General features: G+C 40.6%; 1 protein-coding gene across 3 annotated transcripts in view; it reads left to right on the top strand.

Moving 5' to 3' along the window:
- Positions 1–22456, top strand: part of DVL3 (dishevelled segment polarity protein 3) — a 49820-nt gene that overhangs the window by 6514 nt on the left and 20850 nt on the right. For all 3 annotated transcript variants that reach the window (XM_075268461.1, XM_075268460.1, XM_075268462.1), the window contains exons 2-4: positions 7500–7569; positions 10638–10759; positions 13077–13183. In XM_075268461.1, coding sequence (XP_075124562.1) covers positions 7500–7569; positions 10638–10759; positions 13077–13183 — 299 coding nt within the window. The remainder of the gene's footprint in view (positions 1–7499; positions 7570–10637; positions 10760–13076; positions 13184–22456) is intronic.

Genomic DNA, 22456 nt, shown 5'->3' with positions numbered 1-22456 from the left:
CCTTAAACTTTTGCCTCAGATTTGCACTGTAAGATGCCAGGGATTTTATCATTTATATACTTCTAAGCAATTTGGATATAAAATCTGCGACAATAGTGTGAAAATTCCGATTTAAAAACGCAAAGCAGATTTCTATCTTCTGAACAGAACATGGACCAACCCTTGTGGAAACCTAGGGAGGTATACAATAAAACCATATTCTTCTACCCACTAGTGTCTGTTTGGCCTTGAGTCCCAAGTCAGTGAACTGGCAGGCTATCTAATGTGTATAGGTCCTAAATTGGGAAGGGTTGGGGGAAGTATGGGTTTGATTTTTCAACTGCCTGTTCCTTTTGTTCTGGTGAAGATGTCTTTTGCTGAAACAGAGCATGTGGAGCCTGTACTAACCATTCTGACATGGCCCATGTTCTACACTTCTGGTATCAGTGTGTGCAGAAGATATCTAGCTTTCTAGGATTTTTTTTTTTTTTTTACCATGTTAGGCATTCACATCTGCGTCAGAGGCTCTGTGAAAGACTTTGTTGCAGCAATTTAACTTTGATACGCTGCAGATCCACAATTGCAGATGGGTACAGACCCACAAATTACAGTCGTGTAGATGGGACTTTACAGGGCTTTCAATAATACAAGCAACTTTGTACTGAAAGGTAAAGGTCTCTGCATTTAGTATGTTTGAACAATTAATGTTCACTAATTGCATCGCAAAGGATCTGATTCATAGTGACCATGCAATGTTGTTACAACTTGTACTAATATCAGGTCTGCTATAAAACAGATACTGTGTGATATAAATAGTGTAGGCCCTCCCCACAGTATTCTATGCTCCACAGTAGCCACACACACACACACACCATTATATGCTTCACAGAAGGCCCCCCACCAAGTATTATATGCTCCTCAGTACACCCCCAAAGCACTGTATACTTACCATTAAAGAGCCACTGCGCGTCATCGTCCTCCTTCTGACTGCAGTTGCTGATGACTTATGTCGTCATGTGTGCGTCGGGGGAGAAGGTCAGACTCTGCAATCAGTGTAGGCCGCGGTTGTGCGGACCGCGGCCTACAGTGACAGCTTTCAGCTGTATGTGTATTTATACATACAGCTGAAAACAGCAATCGCTCACTAGCGGGGATTCCTGTACCGAATTCCCTGTTAGTGAACAATCTGGGCGACGACGCACGTGCCAGCAGAGAGGGCTCTGAGTGTCCTCTTTGATACGCGTTCCATAGGTTCACCATAACGGGTCTATGGTGTCCGCAAACTCTCCGTCGTTCGCAAGTGTGACCCTTGCCTTAGTTCTCTATGTAACCGCTTGGTAGGTCATTGCCTATAATGTTTTTGATTATATTTATCATTACTATACACACTTTTTTTTTATTTTCTAGACCCGGTGGTAAAATACTTATTCCTTCTCATGTTAGCAGCTGCTGTCTGACAGCTTGGTTTCCAGAGTTTTCTGTAGAATGGTGTTTACAGTAGGCAGGTCGCAATTGTGGTGGAAATTCCTGGCGGCAGCTTTTGGCTCTCAGTACAGTTGCAGTGGTTGTCTGTTAGCTGTGGACCCTCTTACCTATCTGTCCGCTGTGCGCATTGCATGCCTTGACCAGGTGCAGACGGTTGTGCTCTGTTCTCCTGCTGAGATAAACACTCTTTTTTTGGAGATTGGTTATTTTGCTTTCCAAGCACTTTTTGTGTAATTTATTTTGGCAGACGAGGCAGTTTTCTGGGAATTTGGGATGAAAGGGAATGGACTATATAGTAATACGTTGCCTTCATAAATAGTTGTAGAATCTTACTTTTTTTTTTTTTTTTTGCACATATGTTTTAACATTTTTTTTTAGCCCAATGAAGATGTCCATTTAATGAATCTGGCATAAAGTAAAGTGTAGAAGAATTACTGTTTTCCATCAGCTAAGTGCATTCAACTTTTACAGGAATCCTAAAGAATTAAAGAGAAAAGCAGGGCTGTGGCGTCAGCCGTGGCGGAAAAAAGACTCAAGCTTCAAAATAAAATATTTTTAATTATACAGTTATGAAATTAGATGCATAGTTTGTTGTATGTTTTCATAGGGCCTCAATCGCCCGGCTTTTTAATGAATTTGAGGATTTATACTTCATTATTGACAGCCATTGATGAAAGAGTTGGAGTCTGGCTGTGGAAAAATAGGATTCAGGGGTTTGCTTACTGACTTCACAACCCTGGTGAAAAGGAAGCAATGTTCATTTCACCAGTCCCCCACTTCTCCTGCATCAACACTTAGGGTTGGTTCACATCTACTATTGTATTCCGTCCAGGGAGAGCGGAATGCAAACGCAATTGCAAGCACTGTGCTGTAAAATCACATGGACCCCATATACTATAATGGGGTCCGTGTGCTTTTACATCACAGTATAGTCTATGGGGTCTGTGTGCTTTTACATCACAGCACTTGAAATTGCATTTGTATTCCGTTTGGGGGGGGGTGTCTCCATACGGACTCTCCCTGGACGGTATACAAAAGCAGATGTGAACAGGGCATTACTGGATACACTCTGGTATCTAATTCCAGGATATACATATCAAGAAACAGGAGATGACGGATCTGTAAGTAGAGACTGGCAGCAGTCCACAATAGTAATGCAGTAGGATTAGTAAGAAATTGGGGAGTATTTGTTTTTATGTTAAATAAAAACAAACAAAAAAAAAACCCTGTTCTAAACCATATAAAACGTATCCTGGAAAAAAACTTTAATTGTTATACCGTCAGGTAAAGGTGGTCATAGGCTGATCTCTTCAGATGAAGGCTATCCATGTAATACTATGATGTCTTGAGTCTTGTACATATAAGTTCTCCGTTTTGATTCATAGATGGGAAATCCTGAGTGGGGACCCCATTACTCTTTAATGTCCATACGTTATGCCTTAATAGAACCTAAACCTAACTGTTTCCCCAAGTGCCAAATGTCATTCCACAAAAAAAGGGGGATTTCATCAGGGTCCTGTAAATGTATGTAGTGTTTAAAGAGGTTGTCCCATCACAAGGATCCTATCTATACTGCTTGTTAATGTGAATGTAAGACTTTTCCTAAATACATTGCTTCAGCAAAACTGCTTTGTTTGTCCACTATATCACTTTATTTATTTATTATTTTTTTTGACACATCCCTTGACTTATCTGGTCATGGGGGGGGGGGGGGGGCGGAGCGGAATAACAGCATCGCTTCTGCCGCTGCTGGCTTCATGCAGGGCAGAAGCATAGCAATGTTGCAGGCACCTGTGCATCTGTGCTGGCGTCTACACTCCCCGGCATCCGCCTCTCTATTACAGCAGATGCCGGGGTCTGTATTCACATATGCAAAGCCAAGCGGCGAGATGCCACTGGCTCTGTGTGCACGCTCATAGACCAGTCTAGCCTTCACAATGCGAATACAGACCCGGCATCCGCTGTAATAGAGAGAGGCGTGCACGCAGGGCCAGTGGCATCTCGCCGCTGGCTTTGCATATGTAACCCTGCCCACCAATGACGCAACAAAGCCCACCAATGACGCAACAAAGCCAGAAGAAAGAATTTACAGCAACGAAGACTGGTGAGTATGCGACGTGGGAATACCCTTTTAAAAGAGGTTATCCACTCTCTAATTGATAGTCTATACAGGATCCGATCTGCTCATTTACCATGTGATGTATAGTGACAGCTTTAGGCATTGCATAGCTGTCCCATAGACTTCATTGAACATTTCTGTCCTGGAATGGGGTGATCTGCTAGGTTCCCACCTGTCAGACCCCTGCAGATCTTATATTGATGGCCTTTCTTAAGGATAGGTTATTAATATAAGTAGATAGCTGCTTTATTGACTGCCAAGTTTTTGTAATGTGCAGTTTCTGAATCCCAGGCAGTTTAGCAGTATTGCTACAAGTGCTGTGGCATTTAGTTGGTGTAGTATAAAATAATCCTTGCCATTGCTACCATGTTCATATGCCATATTTGTAAATGGCTGCTTGGCACCCATGTGCTTGTGATGTTTACATGCCAAGGAAAAATGGGCAAACAGATGGCGCTGTTATAAGTCAAGGGGTGGGGGGTCATTTTCATAGATCCTTCACGTCTGTCATGAATCACATTTTACATCTGTGATTAAAACATGAGTGAAAATCTATAGCGACCTACAGAACCAGGCCCAGGTTTTATGGGGCACGTTTTCATAAGATGTGTCCTATAAGGATCATAAGTCCTTATTTCAGAGCATGGCTTTTAGTCATTGATTTTCAGGAGGAGTTAGAGGGGATCAGCACAATGCAGAGCTCAGGGAAAAGATATGGTTATTTTATGTGAATTAAGACAATGTATTTACAAAAAAAAAAAAAAAAAAAAAAAATGGCCATGACATCTGTATATTATTTCCTCCAGTACATGGGGTGCACAGATTTTTGGATGTATTCCATATCAGTAATTGTAAAGCAATGCCAGGATTGGAGACTACGCCAAGATAAGGTATGATATAAACTGATGCACCTTTAGCAGGTGTATGCGGCCTTAGTGTGTTCGTCTTAGACTGAGATTAGGCTGTACGTGTGTAGTCACAGTGACTTCAGGAAATCTTAACTGCAGAACAACAAAGGACAGGTGTTCTACACTATAGTCTGACACTGACAGCTGCCCTGTCCCAATGGGTGCTATACAAGCTCTGACACTTATTATTGGTCATCCCCTCATAGTCATCGGGGGATGGGAGAGTTTGTCAGTTCTTGATATAACAGCTGTGTATCTGCTATTCCTCACTGTTGGGAGATTGTAAATTCTGCCGGCTTAAAGAAACCTAGTAAGGCCGTGTTTAGACCGTGCCATTGATGCACATATTTTCTGGTTAAAAATGGGGTCGGATTTTGAAAATTAGCTTGTATGAAGTTTTGTTTTGTTTTTTCTTAATCTGTAAGGATGTAATCCTGAAATATTCACAACACACAGGCGCCATCTGATCACATCCTAAGGGTCGGATGTATGCAGAACAGTATCATTATTATGGGCCATTTTGTTACTTGTGTGTACAATGCACAGTGATATTACTGGACGTGTCTAAGTGTGACGAATAAGGATACTTGAGACCCAAGCATACGTGTAAATACGGGCTGGAAAATTTGGATCATATAATTTGTTCTGGAGTCCAAGACTCTGTGCTTCATGTTGATCTATTCTGCTAGGAGTCCTTTCCTGCCCTCCGCTTCTAGTGTCCCAAACGATATACAATAGTCATGGGGAGGCAGGGATTCCTATATGCATCAAATGTATCTATCTGTGAATAAAGAGTTTTGGTCTGTAGACCAGATTCATTCCCGGAAATGCAGGAAATAGAAGCACTGGATTTTCCAGACTGTTTTTAGCAGTGTGCATGTGGCCTGAGTATCTTTTGTATAGATTTTTTTTTTTTTTCCTTCACAAGACCATTTCCAAAGAACATATAGGAGAGAACACGACAGGTTCTGATTTGGTCAGAACATGGATATCGTGGAGGCTTTGGGTCTGATCTCGGTAAACTGTCTCGTAATGGCTCTATGTCGTCTTTCTGTGAGAGTGAAAATTGTGTATGTTCATGAATCTACTCTCAGGTTCTGATCACGTGGAATCTGCAGGTGGATGTGTATGTCAGATTTCCCTGTTTATTGGCAATAATGTTGTTTAGATACCATGCAATAGTGTGGGTTTTTAAAAAAAATAAATTTTTTACTCTTTCAAACAATAGCAGGAATTGATTAGTGATTAGTTTGTTATTGTATTAATTAGTATTGTAACACTTTTTTTTTTCCTCTGGGTAAACTGGAATAGATCCCAGAGAATAATAAAGGAAACCATCCATGTCGCCATTTGGGGTACATAAGGCTCCCGTCTGACAGATTGTGTTGACTTTCACTGCTTGATGATGACAGCTGGCCAAAATCTTCAGAGGTCTCTCTTAGTCTCTGTTTCTAAAGCAATACAAATCAATACACACTATTAGTATAGTTGTAGTTTTACTACTTTACATCAGTAAATACATGTTTTTGTCATGAAACCTCACTTCTGGATAATTGTTTCTCAGAAAGCTGCATTTTTTTTGGTTATCTCTGTATTTCTCATACTACATAAACTGACAACTGGGTCTTTTTGTTCCTTGTCACAATGGCATTTCTTTACACAGTCTAGCACTGGCAACCTTGTGGTCCATGTCATGACCATGCCACCAGTTGTCAGATTATTCATAACTTTCTCAGAGGAACCGCACAGTGCCGAATTCCATGAGAAGATGTTTGACTTTTTTTTTTTTTTTTTCTCCTTGAGGAATACATGGATTTACTAAATTAGACAAGTCAGGAAAGGTGCACAGTCACAGATATTGAAATATCTCCTGGCACATAAAAAAAGAGAAGATGTGAACAGAGCCTAAGGAAAAAAAAGACTCCACCTAGTGCAGATTAAAAATTGTATTGGTCCATGTACAAGCCAATGATGTGAATTGGTTGGTGTTCCACACTTCCTTCTTGCTTATAATAAACTTTGGGAGGGTCGGGTTAAGTAGAGTCTCGTTCACTGTGTGTGGCCTGCAATGACAGCAGGTAGAAGTTTAACACTGTACAGTACCCGTTGTGAGTGAAATCTTCTATATTTCTATGCTGGTTTGTTACACATATAGACTCCCATCATAACCAAAGTAATAGTTCCAGACAGTAGCAGCCAACAATCTGCCACTTTAAAGGCAAAATTCTAGCATTTCTGACAGCAATAACCACCCTGTTATTCTATGTTCTCTTCTGCAACATAGGTTTGTTCAGCTGTGCCTGCAGATCCACAGTTGAGACATCCACCCTTACCAGCAGGAATCCCTATACTTATGTCTGCTTTTATTGTGTTTGCATATTCCCAGTGTGGAATTTATTCAGAAGGTTTATGTTATTTGGAGTGTCTGCTGCTTTGACTCTGCAGACATCTGTTAATGTCCCAAGGGACTGTAATTGGGTGTGCAAGTCACAGTGATGCCTGCTATATGTTTACTAGGACATTAAAGGTCATGGCTTGGAGAGCATCCGAATCATCTCCCCTTAATATGCCATTTGGTTTTGTTTAGCATTGGTTCCCCCAGTATTTTCTGCTGCTGACTAACCTGATTGAAAACACATTGCGGCATCTACTGTGCACTAGTTCTGGCAGAAGCATTTTTCAGTGTTGCTGTATTTATTGTGTTATTAGTTACTTGATATTGCTTGTGCGCCTGTTATCTCCTTGAGGCTAAGGCCCCATGGGACGTCCCGTAGAAAAAAAACCCTGCGGAAGAAAACACAATGGCAACACAGGAGTTTTCCTCTGTGGACTTTCTGTTACAATTATAACTATGGGGAAACCACACCGGTTTTGGAAATCATGGCATGTCCGCACCACGGTTTTTACTGCAAAGTGGGCATGGGATTCACTAGATTACTATTATTATTATCATAATCATTTATTGTTTTCTCCATTTATGTATTGATTTCTCTATTTTTTACTTGTAGGGTGGTGAAAGAAGAAATATCTGATGACAATGCAAAGCTACCATGCTTCAATGGAAGAGTTGTATGTTGGGTAAGTGATTTTGCTTGGATAGATCATCAATATCGTACAGCAGAGATCCAACAATCGTACCCCACACCAATATAGTGGATGAAATGTAAGCTGAAGGCTCCATGCTCTGGTCCTATTCTCTTCAATGGAACTAGAACTGATGGATTTCAATTGCTATGATACTAAAGACCTATTCGGAGAATAGTTCATTGCTATCAAAATCAGAAAACCAATTTAAAAAAATAAATAAAATTAAAAAAAAATATTCAGTATTTGTATTCCCATACACTTGCAGACAAAAGGCTTATTTCATGATTACAACTTAGCCATAGGATATGACGCCCCCCAACTTCTAGAGTGGAGGGCCCAGTGTGTTGCCATTCCATTCACCTTATGAGGCTGTTGAAGAGAAACCAAGTACGGTGTTTGGCTATCTCAGGCACTACTGTAGACTTACACAGAATGGCAACTGCTGCTCCATTCAGATGGGGGTCCCACTGTTCTTGAGATTGCTGTGGGGGGGGGGGTTTGACTGCCGAGGCCACCATCAGTTAGACACTTATCAGGTAACCTATGGATAGGTGATAAGTTATTTTCTTGGCACATCCCTTTTAATGCATTCAAGGGAGCCTGTCAGGTAATTGTTCTACTTAAACCCTGGGCACTATGAAATACTGAAAGCCTCTCATTACAAAGAACAATCTTATACTCTGGAAAGGTAAAGCATTTCAGAGAATACTTGGTTTAAAAATAAGCTGGTAGGGAACAGCCCACAAGATGGATCTCCATGCCTGGTTTGGTGTGATTGACAGGGCTTGCCCTATTTTTGATCCAGAGAGGGAGACAAAAAAACAAAACAAAAACTAGGTCCTTTTGATCCTCATTTCAGAATGGGTTCCACCCTCAGAAGTTTAATTGAGTTTTACTGACTTCACAGTAAACCCCATTTCATCATAATAAATACATAACTATATAATGAGCTAAACCAAAATAGATACAGTATGTGACACACGGCATTGCTGGTGTATGATCTATTTTGCAATGTTCATATCGAAGACTGCTGCTGTCTGCTGTTCTAGTCTGTCAAAGGACCAGAACCATGGACACATGGACCACTAAAATAGCAGACACTAACAGTTCCTGATGGACTCCATTGTCTATAATGGGATCTGTTGAGTGTCTGTTCTTTTAAACTGAAACTGCCAGACAAAGTCAGACTTTCAGCACTTTTTTGTTCAGTGATGATCGACACACACTGCAAGTGAAGATTGACGCAGATGTGAATATAGCCTGAAAACATAAATGTTGTACAGGCCTAGGCCTAGTTTTTAGAGATGAGCGAACACTGTTCGGATCAGCTGATCCGAACAGCACGCACCCATAGAAATGAATGGAAGCACCTGTGACGCCGGCCGCTGGCAAAGTCAGCATCACAGGTGCTTCCATTCATTTCTATGGGTGCGTGCTGTTCGGATCGGCTGATCCGAACAGTGTTCGCTCATCTCTACTAGTTTTATATTTAGCCTTGAGCCTAAACATTAAATGACAGACACACAACCCAATAACATGAGTGTTCCTTTTTTGGATGATAGCATCCATGTTTCCTTACTCTTCTCACCCTACTATTTACTGGTTTCTGCAGCCTGAGGCAGCAGCCATGGCATTGTCATCTTACCCAGAATGCCCTTACTGGTATTGAGCTTGTATCTGTATCTCACATCCAGAGACTTGCAGCTTGTGTTGGTGTACAAGGTAACATACTCAGCCTGTGCATACCATGTCTCTTACTTTTAGCACTTCATTCTTGGTAGTATATTTCTTAGTTTCTACTGAATTTAGATGGGCTTGTTGTTTTCACTATCATTAGCTGACAGTGGGAAATCGTTATAGTTGTCATTTCTCTTCGGCCCATCTTGCTAGAAGTTCACCAAACTTTTCCCAGACTTTAGTTATAATGAACATATTGCTTGGCAATGGACCTTTGGGCTTTCTGTATTTTATTATATACCATCAAAGCTAGCCTGTGGACCATGCAGTATCTGTAGCCTGTTGTGTTACCATTACATATTGATATAGTTAAATCCATTGTATACTTCCAGATCAAGTATGTTCATTTAATGCTTACATGGCTATCCAGTAAAACGCATCTCTCCTTCAGCCAGGCTTCTGTTATTAGCATATGTTTCTCTAGCGTTTGTTTCCCCACATTGAATCCTTTACTCCATTCCTCTTTGTCTTTCCCTTACTTGGCTGTCGTCTTCCTATCTACATATTTGTGCTGTGAGTCATGGCGTGTACCAGGTCTTTCTGCTTTCAGGGAGAATGGCTGACCACAGACTTCTCTATATCTTTTTGAAGTACAGGTTAGATGAGGTAATGGGATTTTGTCTGCACCAGTTTCTTAACTTGTAATTGTGGAATATACATGACCATAGTGAGGAAGTAACGGCCTTCAAAGAACCATTGCACCTCAGTCTCCAAAGTTCTTGTCATACTAGGGCACTTGTTCATGGAAAAATATACTTTTGATGTGAGTTCACGCATTCAGGTTTAAATAAATAAAAAAAATTAAAAAAAAAAGTAGCTGCACCTGTTTTCTATACTTATGTTCCTTTTTTGATTTTGGCTTCTATAACTTCATCAGAAAAACAGCCACTTTCTGTCTTTATGTACACTTTTTTTTTTATTTTTTTTTATTGTAGTCACAGAAAATATTGCTGCTTGTATGTGTGATTTTCACGAAGCTACTAGTCTTAGAAGACATTGCACTTAGGTGGCAGTCAGAAATTACTTGGGTGTGTCTTTCTTTCATCACATGGTGGCAGTATACACTGTTACAGTAGAGGCTGCTGTTAGGTTATTATTATTGTTTGTATAGCACCATTAATTCCATGGTGCATTACATTTGGGGGGTTACATACAATACACAGAATATACAGGTAGATAAATAATACTAACAATGACCGACTGGCACAGTGGGGTAGAGGGTCCTGCCTGTGAGGGCTTACTATCTTGCAAATGCATTATGTGTGTGGTCACTGTGATGATGATGATGATGATGATGATGGATGTATTTATTCTTTCTACAGCTTGTCTCCGCAGAAGGCTCACAGTCTGACGCAGGCTCTGTATGCGCTGACAGTCATTCTGATTTACCCCCTCCAATTGAACGAACAGGAGGCATTGGAGACTCCCGTCCTCCATCTTTTCAGTAAGTGTATAAGCTGCTAATGTACATTGGTGTCCTCTTGTTTGTCTTGTGCACACAGTGATCCAGTGGATCTATCATGTGCATGCATTACTAGGATAGCCATTTGCTTTTCATAAGCACTGTGTAATTCTTCAAGCAACCCTCCAGTCTCCCTCTTTAGTTGTCGGTTCTTTACAATCCTTCTGCCATAAATTGAATCTTCATGCATCAACTTATTGGTGACTCTATGACAGAGTTGTCTATAAATAGAGCAGCCAGTCAGAAGAAGCAGAGCTATAGAGAGGAAGGAGAGAGAGGCAGCCTGAATCAATGATGAGAAAGTAGGTGTGTGTCAGACTACCTCAGAATCCATCAGCACACTGTAGTCGCACATCACCGTCCTGGCCTAATAGAGCTGATAGTCAAAGACTGAATAATTCATTACCTATAGTTACAGAGTGAGGCCTGGTTCACAACTGCGTAAGGGTTTCCATTCGGGGGGTCCCCAAGCGAACGGAAACCTATACACATTAAAAAGCAGTTGCCATCATAGACTATAATGGGGCCCTTGTGGTTTCCGCTAGGTTTTCACATGAAACATGTGGAGAGAAAAGGGCTGCTTGTTTTGTTAGGAAACTACACAGACCCCATTAAAGTCTATGGAGTTTCTACAGGTTTCTGTTCACGGGATTCCCAAATGGACTCCCCAAACTCAGATGTGAATAGGGACATTGGAGCACAAGGTGATTTTTATTTATTTATTTATTTTTTAAATGTATTCATTATATTGTCAAAAAGACCCTATCAATAGTAATACTTGGCTACTCTCATGTCTTACCTTATCCTGCTTTCAGCTCCATCACAGTGTGACCTCAGATCTATTAAAGTCCTGCCAGCTCACCATGCCCCCATTACTTTCTTTAGTGCTATCAGCAGCAGCAATTCTTTTTGCTTCCAGGACCTGTGATGACTTCATCACTGTGTAAGGGCCTGGCAGGTATATAGCATTATTAGCTTTGTACCGTATTTTTCGGACTATAAGACGCACTTTTTTTCCTCCCAATATGGGAGGAAAATGTGTGTGCGTCTTATAGTCCGAATGCAGCATGTGCAGTGTCTGTGTGCCGTCTGTGAGAATCAAAAGGAGAGCAGCACGGTGCCTGCCTGCTCTGCCCCTCCTTCCCTGTCTGTGTCGCATGTTTGCAGGAGCGAGATATGAGAGGCAGGGAAGTAAGGGCGGGCCAGACAGGTGAAGGAAGCGTGGTTTCAAGCTTGCCGAGAAAACCACGCCTCCTTCTCCCGTCTGGCCCGCCCCTCCTTCACTGCCTCTCAGATCTGGCTCCTGCAATGATGCCACACAGACAGGGAAGGAGGGGCGGGCCAAACGGGAGGAGGAGGCGTGGTTTTCTCGGCAAGCTTGAAACCACGCCTCCTTCACCCGTCTGGCCCGCCCCTACTTCCCTGCCTGTGTGGCATCATTGCAGGAGCCAGATCTGAGAGGCAGTGAAGGAGGAACAAGCCAGACAGGTGAAAGAGGCGTGCTTTCAAGTTTGCTTAGAAAACCACACCTCCTTCACCCGTCTGGCCCGCCCCTTTTTCTCTTCTTGCATAGCTTCACTGCAGGGTGTCTCTTTCCATCCATGGATGAGATTAGATAGATAGATAGATAGATAGATAGATAGATAGATATCTAGATAGATAGATAGATATCTAGATAGATAGATAGATATCTAGATAGATAGATAGATATCTAGATAGATAGATAGATAGATATCTAGATAGATAGATAGATAGATATCTAGATAGATAGATAGATAGATAGATAGATAGATATGTTCAAATCACCCCCATATCCCTAGAATACATATAAAACAAAAAACATTACTGTGAAACACATACACATTTGGTATCCCTGTGTCCGAAAGCCCCCGGTTCTATTTACATTGGTGAAATATTATATTATTAGGTTATTAAATATTTCACCAATTTTTTTTTTCCTTATTTTCCTCCTCTAAAACCTTAGTGCGTCTTATGCTCCGAAAAATACGGTATATATTGCAGAAATAGGATTTGGGCATGGGTACAAGTACTGGACACATACCTGTAAAAACAAAGAACCACTGGAATGTTACGTAATATTCCATTTTTAGGGTGATTGGACCATTTTTGATTTCTCTTGGGTAATGCTTCAGGTTGTCTAGTGGATACATGTGTTAAAATTGGGTCCTGGTTTTATTTATTTATTCCATATTAACCAGTATGCTAAAACAAAACAGAAAATGCCTATAGTTTGTATACTTTTTTTTTTATACATATAATTTGTTTTCCTTCTTTTCAGTCCAAACACTCGAGGCAGCCAAGAAAACCTGGACAATGACACAGAGACAGACTCTGTAGTATCAGCACAACGAGAGAGACCAAGGAGAAAGGAGACCTCAGAACATGGTAAGTGCACATGCTACACTGTTTTCACACACAACACGTTCATGTATATCAGAGAAACAACACGGTGATCACAAAAAAAGTGTTGTAAAATTTACCTCTTTTAAATAATGGAAATAATTTGTTTTTGACAAAATATTTAAAATTTTTCATTTAAAAAAAAGTCTCTAACTAGAGATGAGCGAGTACTGTTCGGATCAGCCGATCCGAACAGCACACACGCATTGAAATGAATGGACGTAGCCGGCATGCGGGGGGTTAAGCGGCCGGCCGGCGTCAAAGCGGAAGTACCAGGTGCTTCCATTCATTTCAATGCATGCGTGCTGTTCGGATCGGCTGATCCGAACAGTACTTGCTCATCTCTATACTCTAACCCTTTCACTGCTAGGGGTCTCCAGAAATTTTGTACCTCCGGTAGCCAGAGCAATTTTCACAGTTTTGAGATGGACAAATAAAACCTAAACTGTAACGTTAAAAAATAATCCTGATGTTTTGAAAAAATGCACTAAAATACATATTTGCACCTAAAACTCATATTCAATTCATATTCAAATTCATATTCACCTCACATTCGCACACAAAATACATTTAAAATAATAGCTGAAGGTGTAGAGTGTGTGTGTGTGTGTGTGTGTGTGTTTTTGCTGTTGTTTTGCTGCTGTTCACCAGTTTGTTAAAAATGTATACTGCACCTAGCAAATTGTGACACCGACACCGAAATCTAACTTCTTTGAGATTATACAGCATACCGGATATAAAAAAAACAACTTAATATTTCATATATATATACAACCACCTTCATGCAACTTTGCAGCAAACAGATTACAAGTAAAATTTGAATAAAAATTCAAATTTGCCACTAAAGTGCCGCTCAAGCAATCCCTTTCTGCAAACAAAACGTACTTTCCAAAAAACTGCAATATGTGAGGAGTTGATACATACCACACACATATATGTATATTTTTCAAAGGGGCTGGAGTTAAACGCCAAAATCGCAGAAATGCGCCAACCAATTTTGTGCAAACAAATTATAGTCTACATAAAAATATTATCTATCCCCCATAAAAATTTTAGCAACCTATACATTCATCTCTAGTGATAATCGTTATGACTGTTATTTTAGCATCTAGAGAAGTATTTTATTCTAGAAAGCTCAGGTGTGGACAGGACAGGGATTGGATGAAACGTAAACTTTATTCATGACTTTGTGCATTTGTTGTGTGTTTGGTGAAACTCCTTTGGCGGTGCAACTCTTTTGGCGCTGCAACCTGGACAATGGTAAAAGCCTGGGTGAGAGAGTATTACATAATACCCTTCAGAGGCTCAGATGGGTATTACATTATCCCTCTATGTGACAATCAAAGAGCAAAGTATAGCATGCCCTCTTATTGATAGGAGAAGGGATAACATGAACAGAAGTCCATGCTAACACTACCCTTGGGGTCACATACAGTTTATTCACTGATGATGATGATAATGGCGATTATCTACACCAGAGATGAAGCAGAGCTGAGTGTGCGCTGAACCCTGCTGCACACTCAGCTCTGCTGCATCTCAGCAGAGCTGAGTGTGCAGCAGGGTTCAGCGCACACTCAGCTCTGCTTCATCTCCGGTGTAGCAGTGCTGAGCGCACGGCTAGCACTGCTACATCTCGGCATAGGAATGCATTGAACAGCGTTGATTGGCCGAATGCCATACAGAGTACCGCATTCGGCCAATCAATGCTGGTTCTGCCGGAGGAGGCGGAGTCTAAGATCGGTCCACAGCAGTCTCCATTCTGGTCCGATCTTAGACTACTCACAGACAAGCCTCCGGCAGAACCAGCGTTGATTGGCCGAATGCTGTACTCTGTATGACATTCGGCCAATCAACGCTGGTTAGTGCATTCCTATGGGAAAAAGTCAGCTCGCGCATATCACAAGCTGACAGGGATCCTGACCAGATACAGCCCCAAAGAGCTGTGTGAGTAACATTCCCACCTAAATAAAGGTAATCCCTAGCTAACCCTACCAGTATGCCAGTACATCTATCCCTGTCTCACAGTCACACAGTTCACAATCTCATATGAACCGGATATTAAATCCACTTTTCGTATAAATTGGAGGTCACCTGATGTAGCCAGCCAATTACTTTTTCTGATTTTTTTTTTTTTCGATGCCTCCGTTGTCCTAGTTCCTGTCCCACCTCCACTGCACAGTTATTTATTCAAAAAAAGCGCCAGGGAAGGTGGGAGGGGAATCGAATTTTTAGTGAGTTTGCCACGTGGTGTTCGACTGGAATCGAACATCTCGAACAGCCTGATATCCGATTGAACATGTACTCGGTCGAACGCTGTTCACTCATCTCTACTGATAGTACAAAGCTGTGGCAATTGTTTTGTCTCTGACTAGACAAAGTCCATGGTCTAGTTGTACATGTGAACAGAGGAGTAGAGCAAGTCCTACCCCACTTATCTAGCACTGATGGCCTAATGTAGGGATTGGCCATAAGTTATAAAGAAATAGATAGTCACATTACTTTCAGGGGCTCCCTGAGATATGTGAAGCCTCATTTTAAAGTGATCTTTTGCTTCTTCTATGTCGGTATATTTGTGTTTCCAGTGGAGCATCTAATGTGAGTTTTCATGTAGTGACCATAGCCCTCAGCACTGCTTATGTGTCACCTGCTTGACTATGTGAATAGGGAATGTGGATTGGCTTGTCATGTTCGAGTGTGTTTGTGTGTGTTTTGTTTCTTTATTAAAATAAATCTGTCATTTGAAACTCTGTCACAAGCTCATGATATATTCACAAGCTCCATAGCTGGTCTATGAATTTTTAATGACACGGCTTATAAATTAACTCATTGCATTCCAAGTAAACTTGTTTTTGTGAATACATTTTATTCCCCCTTCCCCTCCCCCTTCCAGATACCTTCAACTTTTTTTTTTTTTTTTTATACTTATCCTTCCATAGCGCCCTCCAACAAGTACATAATAACCTCTTAAATTAGCTAAGATATGTGTCCAAACCTTATGATTTCAGTGGAATGGACCAACTATCTAATATTCGTAGCAACAGGCTGACCCGTTGAGATTTTAATAAGCCCATTCTCCCAGTCCAACCTCCGGCACCTCTAACACTCACTTATGTTTATAAGTCACATGACATTTTTGCAGCTCTTTCCCGTTCAAGCTGCAATACCAGACACAGCCACTCTATAATGTGTGGTGCTATATGTGGTATTCAGTAAAGTTTTTCCAAGTGCTGCAGGCCCTTCAATCAGGTGATCGAGGGTGCCGGAATCCAGACCCCCACTGATATGATTTTGATGAATCATCCTAAATATAGCTCATCAGTATTAAACTTCAGTAAAACCCCTTAAAGTAGACTGGCTGCTCAGCTGCAATTGTTTTCATTTCATTAAATGCAAAGATTATCATTAATCATTCAAAGATTGCTAGGGTCATTAACACTTTCTCTGTCAGTAGACACTTCAGTTAATTTTTTTTTTTTTCTACGCACAGAGATAGTAGTCAGTCATCGGCTGGCAGGCTGGGAAAGCCTACATATTGTGAATGCTTTGGGTTTCTGTCTCACGGTTCTGGTAATATGCTGCAAGGAATAACCCTATAGAACTAAAACCTATTCACACACACACACTTCTGTCACTAGTGCACTTGTCGGTTTTTTTTTTTATTGCCAAGTTCCCTTTAAATGAAAAGAGTTAATACTATTCTAGTCATAATGATTTGGACAATGATGACAGAATAATGACTACACTGAACTTGTAGATGTTATGATGTGCAGAAGTATGCTCTTGTAAATGCCTGAAACATTTGTGCTGTTATGACGTCGGGATGAATCAGATACGCTGTTTACCCCTACCCACTAGGTAGTCTGAAATGTCAACCTTACATCCCAGGCATATATACACTATATATATATATATATATATATATATATATATATATATATATATATATATATATATATATATATAATCTATCCATCCCATCCCATCCCATCCCATCCATCTAGAGTAGGCCTCAGCCCAGGTGTAGATCCTCGGCTCATTACTGGGCCAGAAAAGGCTGCAGATCCTGCCTTGCAGTGCAGTTCCATGGAGTGAAAGGAGGTGTATTGTTCTGTCTTGTAACCCTGAGTCCGGCGAGACTATATTGCGCTTGTTTTGTTTGTGTGGTTGGAAGTAAGCCACACATATAGTTAGATTATAAGTTATGTTTAGTTATTGCTCAGACGAACAGGTTTTTATTTTGTTTTTGCCTGTGTGCTTGCTGCCAGATCTCCGCAGGGATCATGCGGACAGGAAAGTAGTTCACAATCTACTTTCCTGTCTGCATGATTCGTGCGGGCAGCCCGTGGCAAGCGGACAGGCCCCCATTATAGTCTATGGGGTCCATGTGCTTTCTCTGACACACTGCTTGCAATTGCGTTTAGTATTCCGTTTGAGGGGGGTCCCCATACAGACTCCCCAGGATGGAATACTAACACAGATGTGAATGAGGGGTGTCTCTTTTTCACTATGGAAACTCAGATGTTCCTGCAGGTGACTTCCTCCTCTACACCTTTACTTTGAGCAATTTCTACCTACAAATTAATCTCAGTTGAAGCAGTTAATCTCCGCTAACAATTTCAGAGTTTAATTTATATCTAGAAATTGTTTTAGCAGTCTTGTCGTAGCCCTAGCCGAAAAATTCTTGTACAACCTGCACCAAAAAATGTCGTACATGTCTTCTCTATAGATCTGTGTTTTAGACACTTTTAGGCACATTTTTTTTCCATTGGACAGTGTGTGGTTGGTCTTACGATACTCATTGTGCATTAATGGTGCCACCAACATTCCTCTGCCTGCTTTTGTTGCTATTTTCCAGTTGAATTAGGCCCATTTTTACCATGGGGTATTTTTTATTTTTTTTTTTTAACTTACTTGTAATGTAGATTACTTGGTATAGGTGTGGTCAAGCAACACCTGTCTGGGAATTTTTCATTTAAGATCCCATTGAAAGTCACAAAGAGAAAATTTCCATTTCCATGTCTGTTTTCACACACCCATCTGTTTGTAGATTCTTTGGAGGAGACTTGCCTTTATCCTGAATAGTTATTACCCAGATAGTGGGCTGTGGGGAAGTCCAGAGGTATCTGCTGAAAAAAAACACTTGCTTTCATAAATGGTTTAGATGATATATAAAGTTCATGAAGAGACTAGAAATAAAGGAAAAAGTATATAGGATTTATATCTTGTGTATGTAAATTCATGTCCTTGTCACCTTAAAGTCCCTGATGTTTCCTTGTTGTAACCTTTACTGGAAAACTATGTGAAGACTACAATAACACAATATAGCTCACAACTTTTCCAGGTTCCTGAATGGCAGTAGTGCGATCTGCCCCCACTACATAGACACACATGCTGTGTATATTTGTACTACTGTTTCTAATATATTTGCTTTCCTGCTTCTGATTTCAGGATTATTTAGAAAGTTTTGGACTTTTTGTGTAATTAATCAGTTTTAACGTTTGTGGTGTTGAGGTGACTTGTGTGGTAACCACCAGGTGTGTGTATAGGTGCTCTTTTGTGCTGACAGCATAGGAATAATTTGCAATATTAGATGGCAGTCCTTATTATAAAGAAGAAAATATTCTGCTTAAACCCAGCTTTCCACTCAAACCCTAAATAAATGGCTGGCCTCCTTTGTCTCCGCTGTGTGGTGTTGGTGAATTATTCAGGCTGTTGTGTAAGCTCCAGTGGCACCAGCTGTATTCATAACATTGAATGGTAAAAGATAACAAGTGTAAGTAGACTAAGGACAGCCTACACCCTACAGGTAGCTATATTGTTTGAGTTTGTTGCTCAGAGACAAGTTTCCCACCCCTCCACAAGGTAAAAGCGTGGGAGAGGAGGAGGAGGAGACGGATGAGGTGCTAGAAGCGCGCAGAAGCTAGGAAGCCACATATGACTTACAAGTATGAGCAGCACCACTGCAAGACTTTTATCTATATAAGAAGATAATGACATTTCATTGTTTCTTAGAAATGAATCTCATTTGGTTCTGAACACAAGCCAACGAGGACAAGGATGATTATTGCCCTGTCTTGTGTGTTTGTAGCTGCCAACTCCTTGGTGCTTTGATGTAGTGTAGGTTTAATAAGATTGTGGGTACCATATAATGCCAGAAGAATGGTCATGGTTCTCTGCTTTGGAAATAAGGAGAGGAGTCGTTCGACATCCAGAGCTCAGTCAACTGCCCATCACCGCTTCAATGTGCACCCAGATTTCTGGTACCCGGGTCCTGATCAGCAAAGTCTGCAGTGTAAGTCTCTTTACAAACGTCTTGTAATGTTTAAAGCTGTGCACAGATGTGCTTTTCTTATATAGTTTTGATTTGGCTGGGTTCACACTGGCCTTGTGGTTTCTATATACATAATCCATGATGGCTCCAATATGATCATCTTGCTGAATGAAATATGATTTTTCTCATATGTACTGCATACTACACTTTTCTGATGGCAAACTGAAGCTTACTTCTTTAGCATAGCAGAAAATCTCATTAGTTTATCTCGAAGACCAGCAAAGTTTTGGGAATCTATACAGTTCAGTATGGCAGTGTATTTTTTTTCCCCCAGGCTTCTGCTGTCAGGGACCTTCAGGCTGCTCCCTGACACATTAAAATCTTGGCTATAAAATGCAGATTTATCTGATCTTTATAAAAAATTTTGCCACCTTAAGTTTACAGAAAGTTTCAAAACAAGAACTAAAATCAGAACATCTACAGCAGGCTTTCAGTGTCATGTATGAGACCTTATGTACTCCAAGTATACTTGGCTCAGGTCTGCCTGGTTCCCCACATTCTTTCTGCTGCTTTGTTAGTTCTGTGTTTGGCTAAACCGGTTATTTTGGTTGCTGAAGGAGACGTCACACTTCACATATCGGGTATCCGTGTAAGATCTGTCTCTGCTGTATTTGCACTTCATGCCTGACATACTGCTTGCGTGTTGCTGTTTTGTCTGCTGTTCGTGTTCTGCTTGAGCTTGATGGAATACTTTTATGTATTTTTCTTGCCTATGTTACAGCATAAAACTGTAAGGAAACATGTTACATACTATAACTATGATTCTCCTAGAGGTCCCTAAATTAATCATCAAAGTAAATGTAAAGGACTTAAGCATTGTAGGCCCTACACTCTTAAATATTGGCACATCACAAGTTAAGGGTGTGGTACCAAACTCATCAGCTCTATGAATGCCAAGTTAGGTGCTCTACGGCCTGGTTCACATCTGCGTTCGGTATTCTGTTCAGGGAGTCTGTATGCCCCCCCCCCCAATGGAATACTGAACGCATTGAGCTTATGAAAGCACACAGACCCCATAGACTATAATGGGGTCCGTGTGTTTTCTGCATGGTGTCCGCACCAGTCTTGCAGAGAGGAATGTAGTTCATGAAGTACTTTTCTCTTTGCATGACTCATACAGAAAACACACGGACCCCATTATAGTCTAAGGGGTCCGTGTGCTTTCATAAGCTCACCGCTTGTCAGTGCGCTCGGTATTCTGTTTGAGGGGTCCCCATGTGGACTTCCCGATCGGAATACCAAACACAGATGTGAACCAGGCCTTAGCCTTAGAGGAATATTTCTTTTTAAAATGTAATATTGTAACTATTTGTGACTTGATTTATGCAACTTTAGTTTGCCTCCTAAATAGTTGCAGATTAGTTTGTCCAATTTAGGTAACTGTTTAGTAAGAGCATAATGTCGAAACTGGTCTGAAACTGGTACACAATGAGGAATGTGTTTAATGCTTTGTGTATGGATTTGTTCCCCCCTCTCCTTGGATACAATGAATGTGTAGCAAGGGAAAGTGTAAAGGGCTGTATGTCTTGTATTAACCTACAGAACAAAATTGTGCCAATACGAAGCATATATAAAATAATGGACAGGAGATTTCGGTTAGATAGTGTAAGATGTTTTAAAGGGGTTTTCCCACCTGGTTTCCTTTCTACAGTTTTATCTCTGTATTCTATACTGTACTATATTTAAGTGAAGGGGTCTTCAGCAGGTAGAAGCGCTGCTGTGTAGGTAACACTTATGTTCTGCAGCCTCCTATTCATCATAAAGTGATGATGACATGTCCTAGCAATGTGCCATCACTTTAGAAAATGGGAAATACTCATTAAAGCCTAGGTAAACTTTAAATCAATTTCTTAATTTTCTTGTGGCTTTTGTGTCAATAAATATTGTAATATACTTTTATTAATGAATGAACTTTAACTCCTTTCTGTGAATCCTGTGCTTCATGATTTTTTTTCTTTGAGTGCTGCTCAAGTAAGATGGCCCCATACAAATGTATAGAAATTAGAATTGAAAAATCTGCAACCAGAAAGTATAAATGTATTGTAAATAAATAACTAAAATTAGATAGTGAAATGTAATATATAGGAAAATTACAGGTGATACCTTAAAGGGGAGTCACCAGAATCAAACCCAACAGATAGGTAGGTTAGGGTCACTTAAATAAAAGTGGTTTTCCCACTTGTGAATCAGTGCATCCATTGTAGAGATAATTGGATTTTTTTTGTTTATGCACATAAGTTTTTTCAAGCAACAAGAAAATCAATAATGTCCACATTTCTCTAAACAATAAAAAAAAAAAAAAAAAAATCATATTTGCTTATTGACAAAAACTGATCTGTCAACTATGGAGGCACAGATTGACAATGGGAAAACACTGTTTGATTCAAGTAATCCAAACCTATCTATTTGCAAGGCTGGGGTCAATATGCTTGGGTTCTGAGGACAGACTCCCTTTAAAGCCTCACTATCTATATTGACAGGTGGGCTTAGGGGAGTAAGTAGCAAAGACTGGGCACCATAGCATAGCGCTCCCTTTACTGGTCCCCATTCACTATAACGCCTCATCGTCTTGCGTTGTAACACTGACCTGAGCCACAGGATGTCTGTGACATAACTATAGAGGCCTGAAGCCTAGGAGAGGTGAGTAACGTCGCATATTTTATATATATATATATATATATATATATATATATATATATACATACATACATACATACACTCACCGGCCACTTTATTAGGTACACCATGCTAGTAACGGGTTGGACCCCCTTTTGCCTTCAGAACTGCCTCAATTCTTTGTGGCATAGATTCAACAAGGTGCTGGAAGCATTCCTCAGAGATTTTGGTCCATATTGACATGATGGCATCACACAGTTGCCGCAGATTTGTCGGCTGCACATCCATGATGCGAATCTCCCGTTCCACCA

This window comes from Leptodactylus fuscus, chromosome 3 (assembly GCF_031893055.1).
Source record: "Leptodactylus fuscus isolate aLepFus1 chromosome 3, aLepFus1.hap2, whole genome shotgun sequence".
In the NCBI taxonomy this organism is placed as follows: Eukaryota; Metazoa; Chordata; class Amphibia; order Anura; family Leptodactylidae; genus Leptodactylus; species Leptodactylus fuscus.
This window is presented reverse-complemented; position numbering and strand designations above follow the sequence as displayed.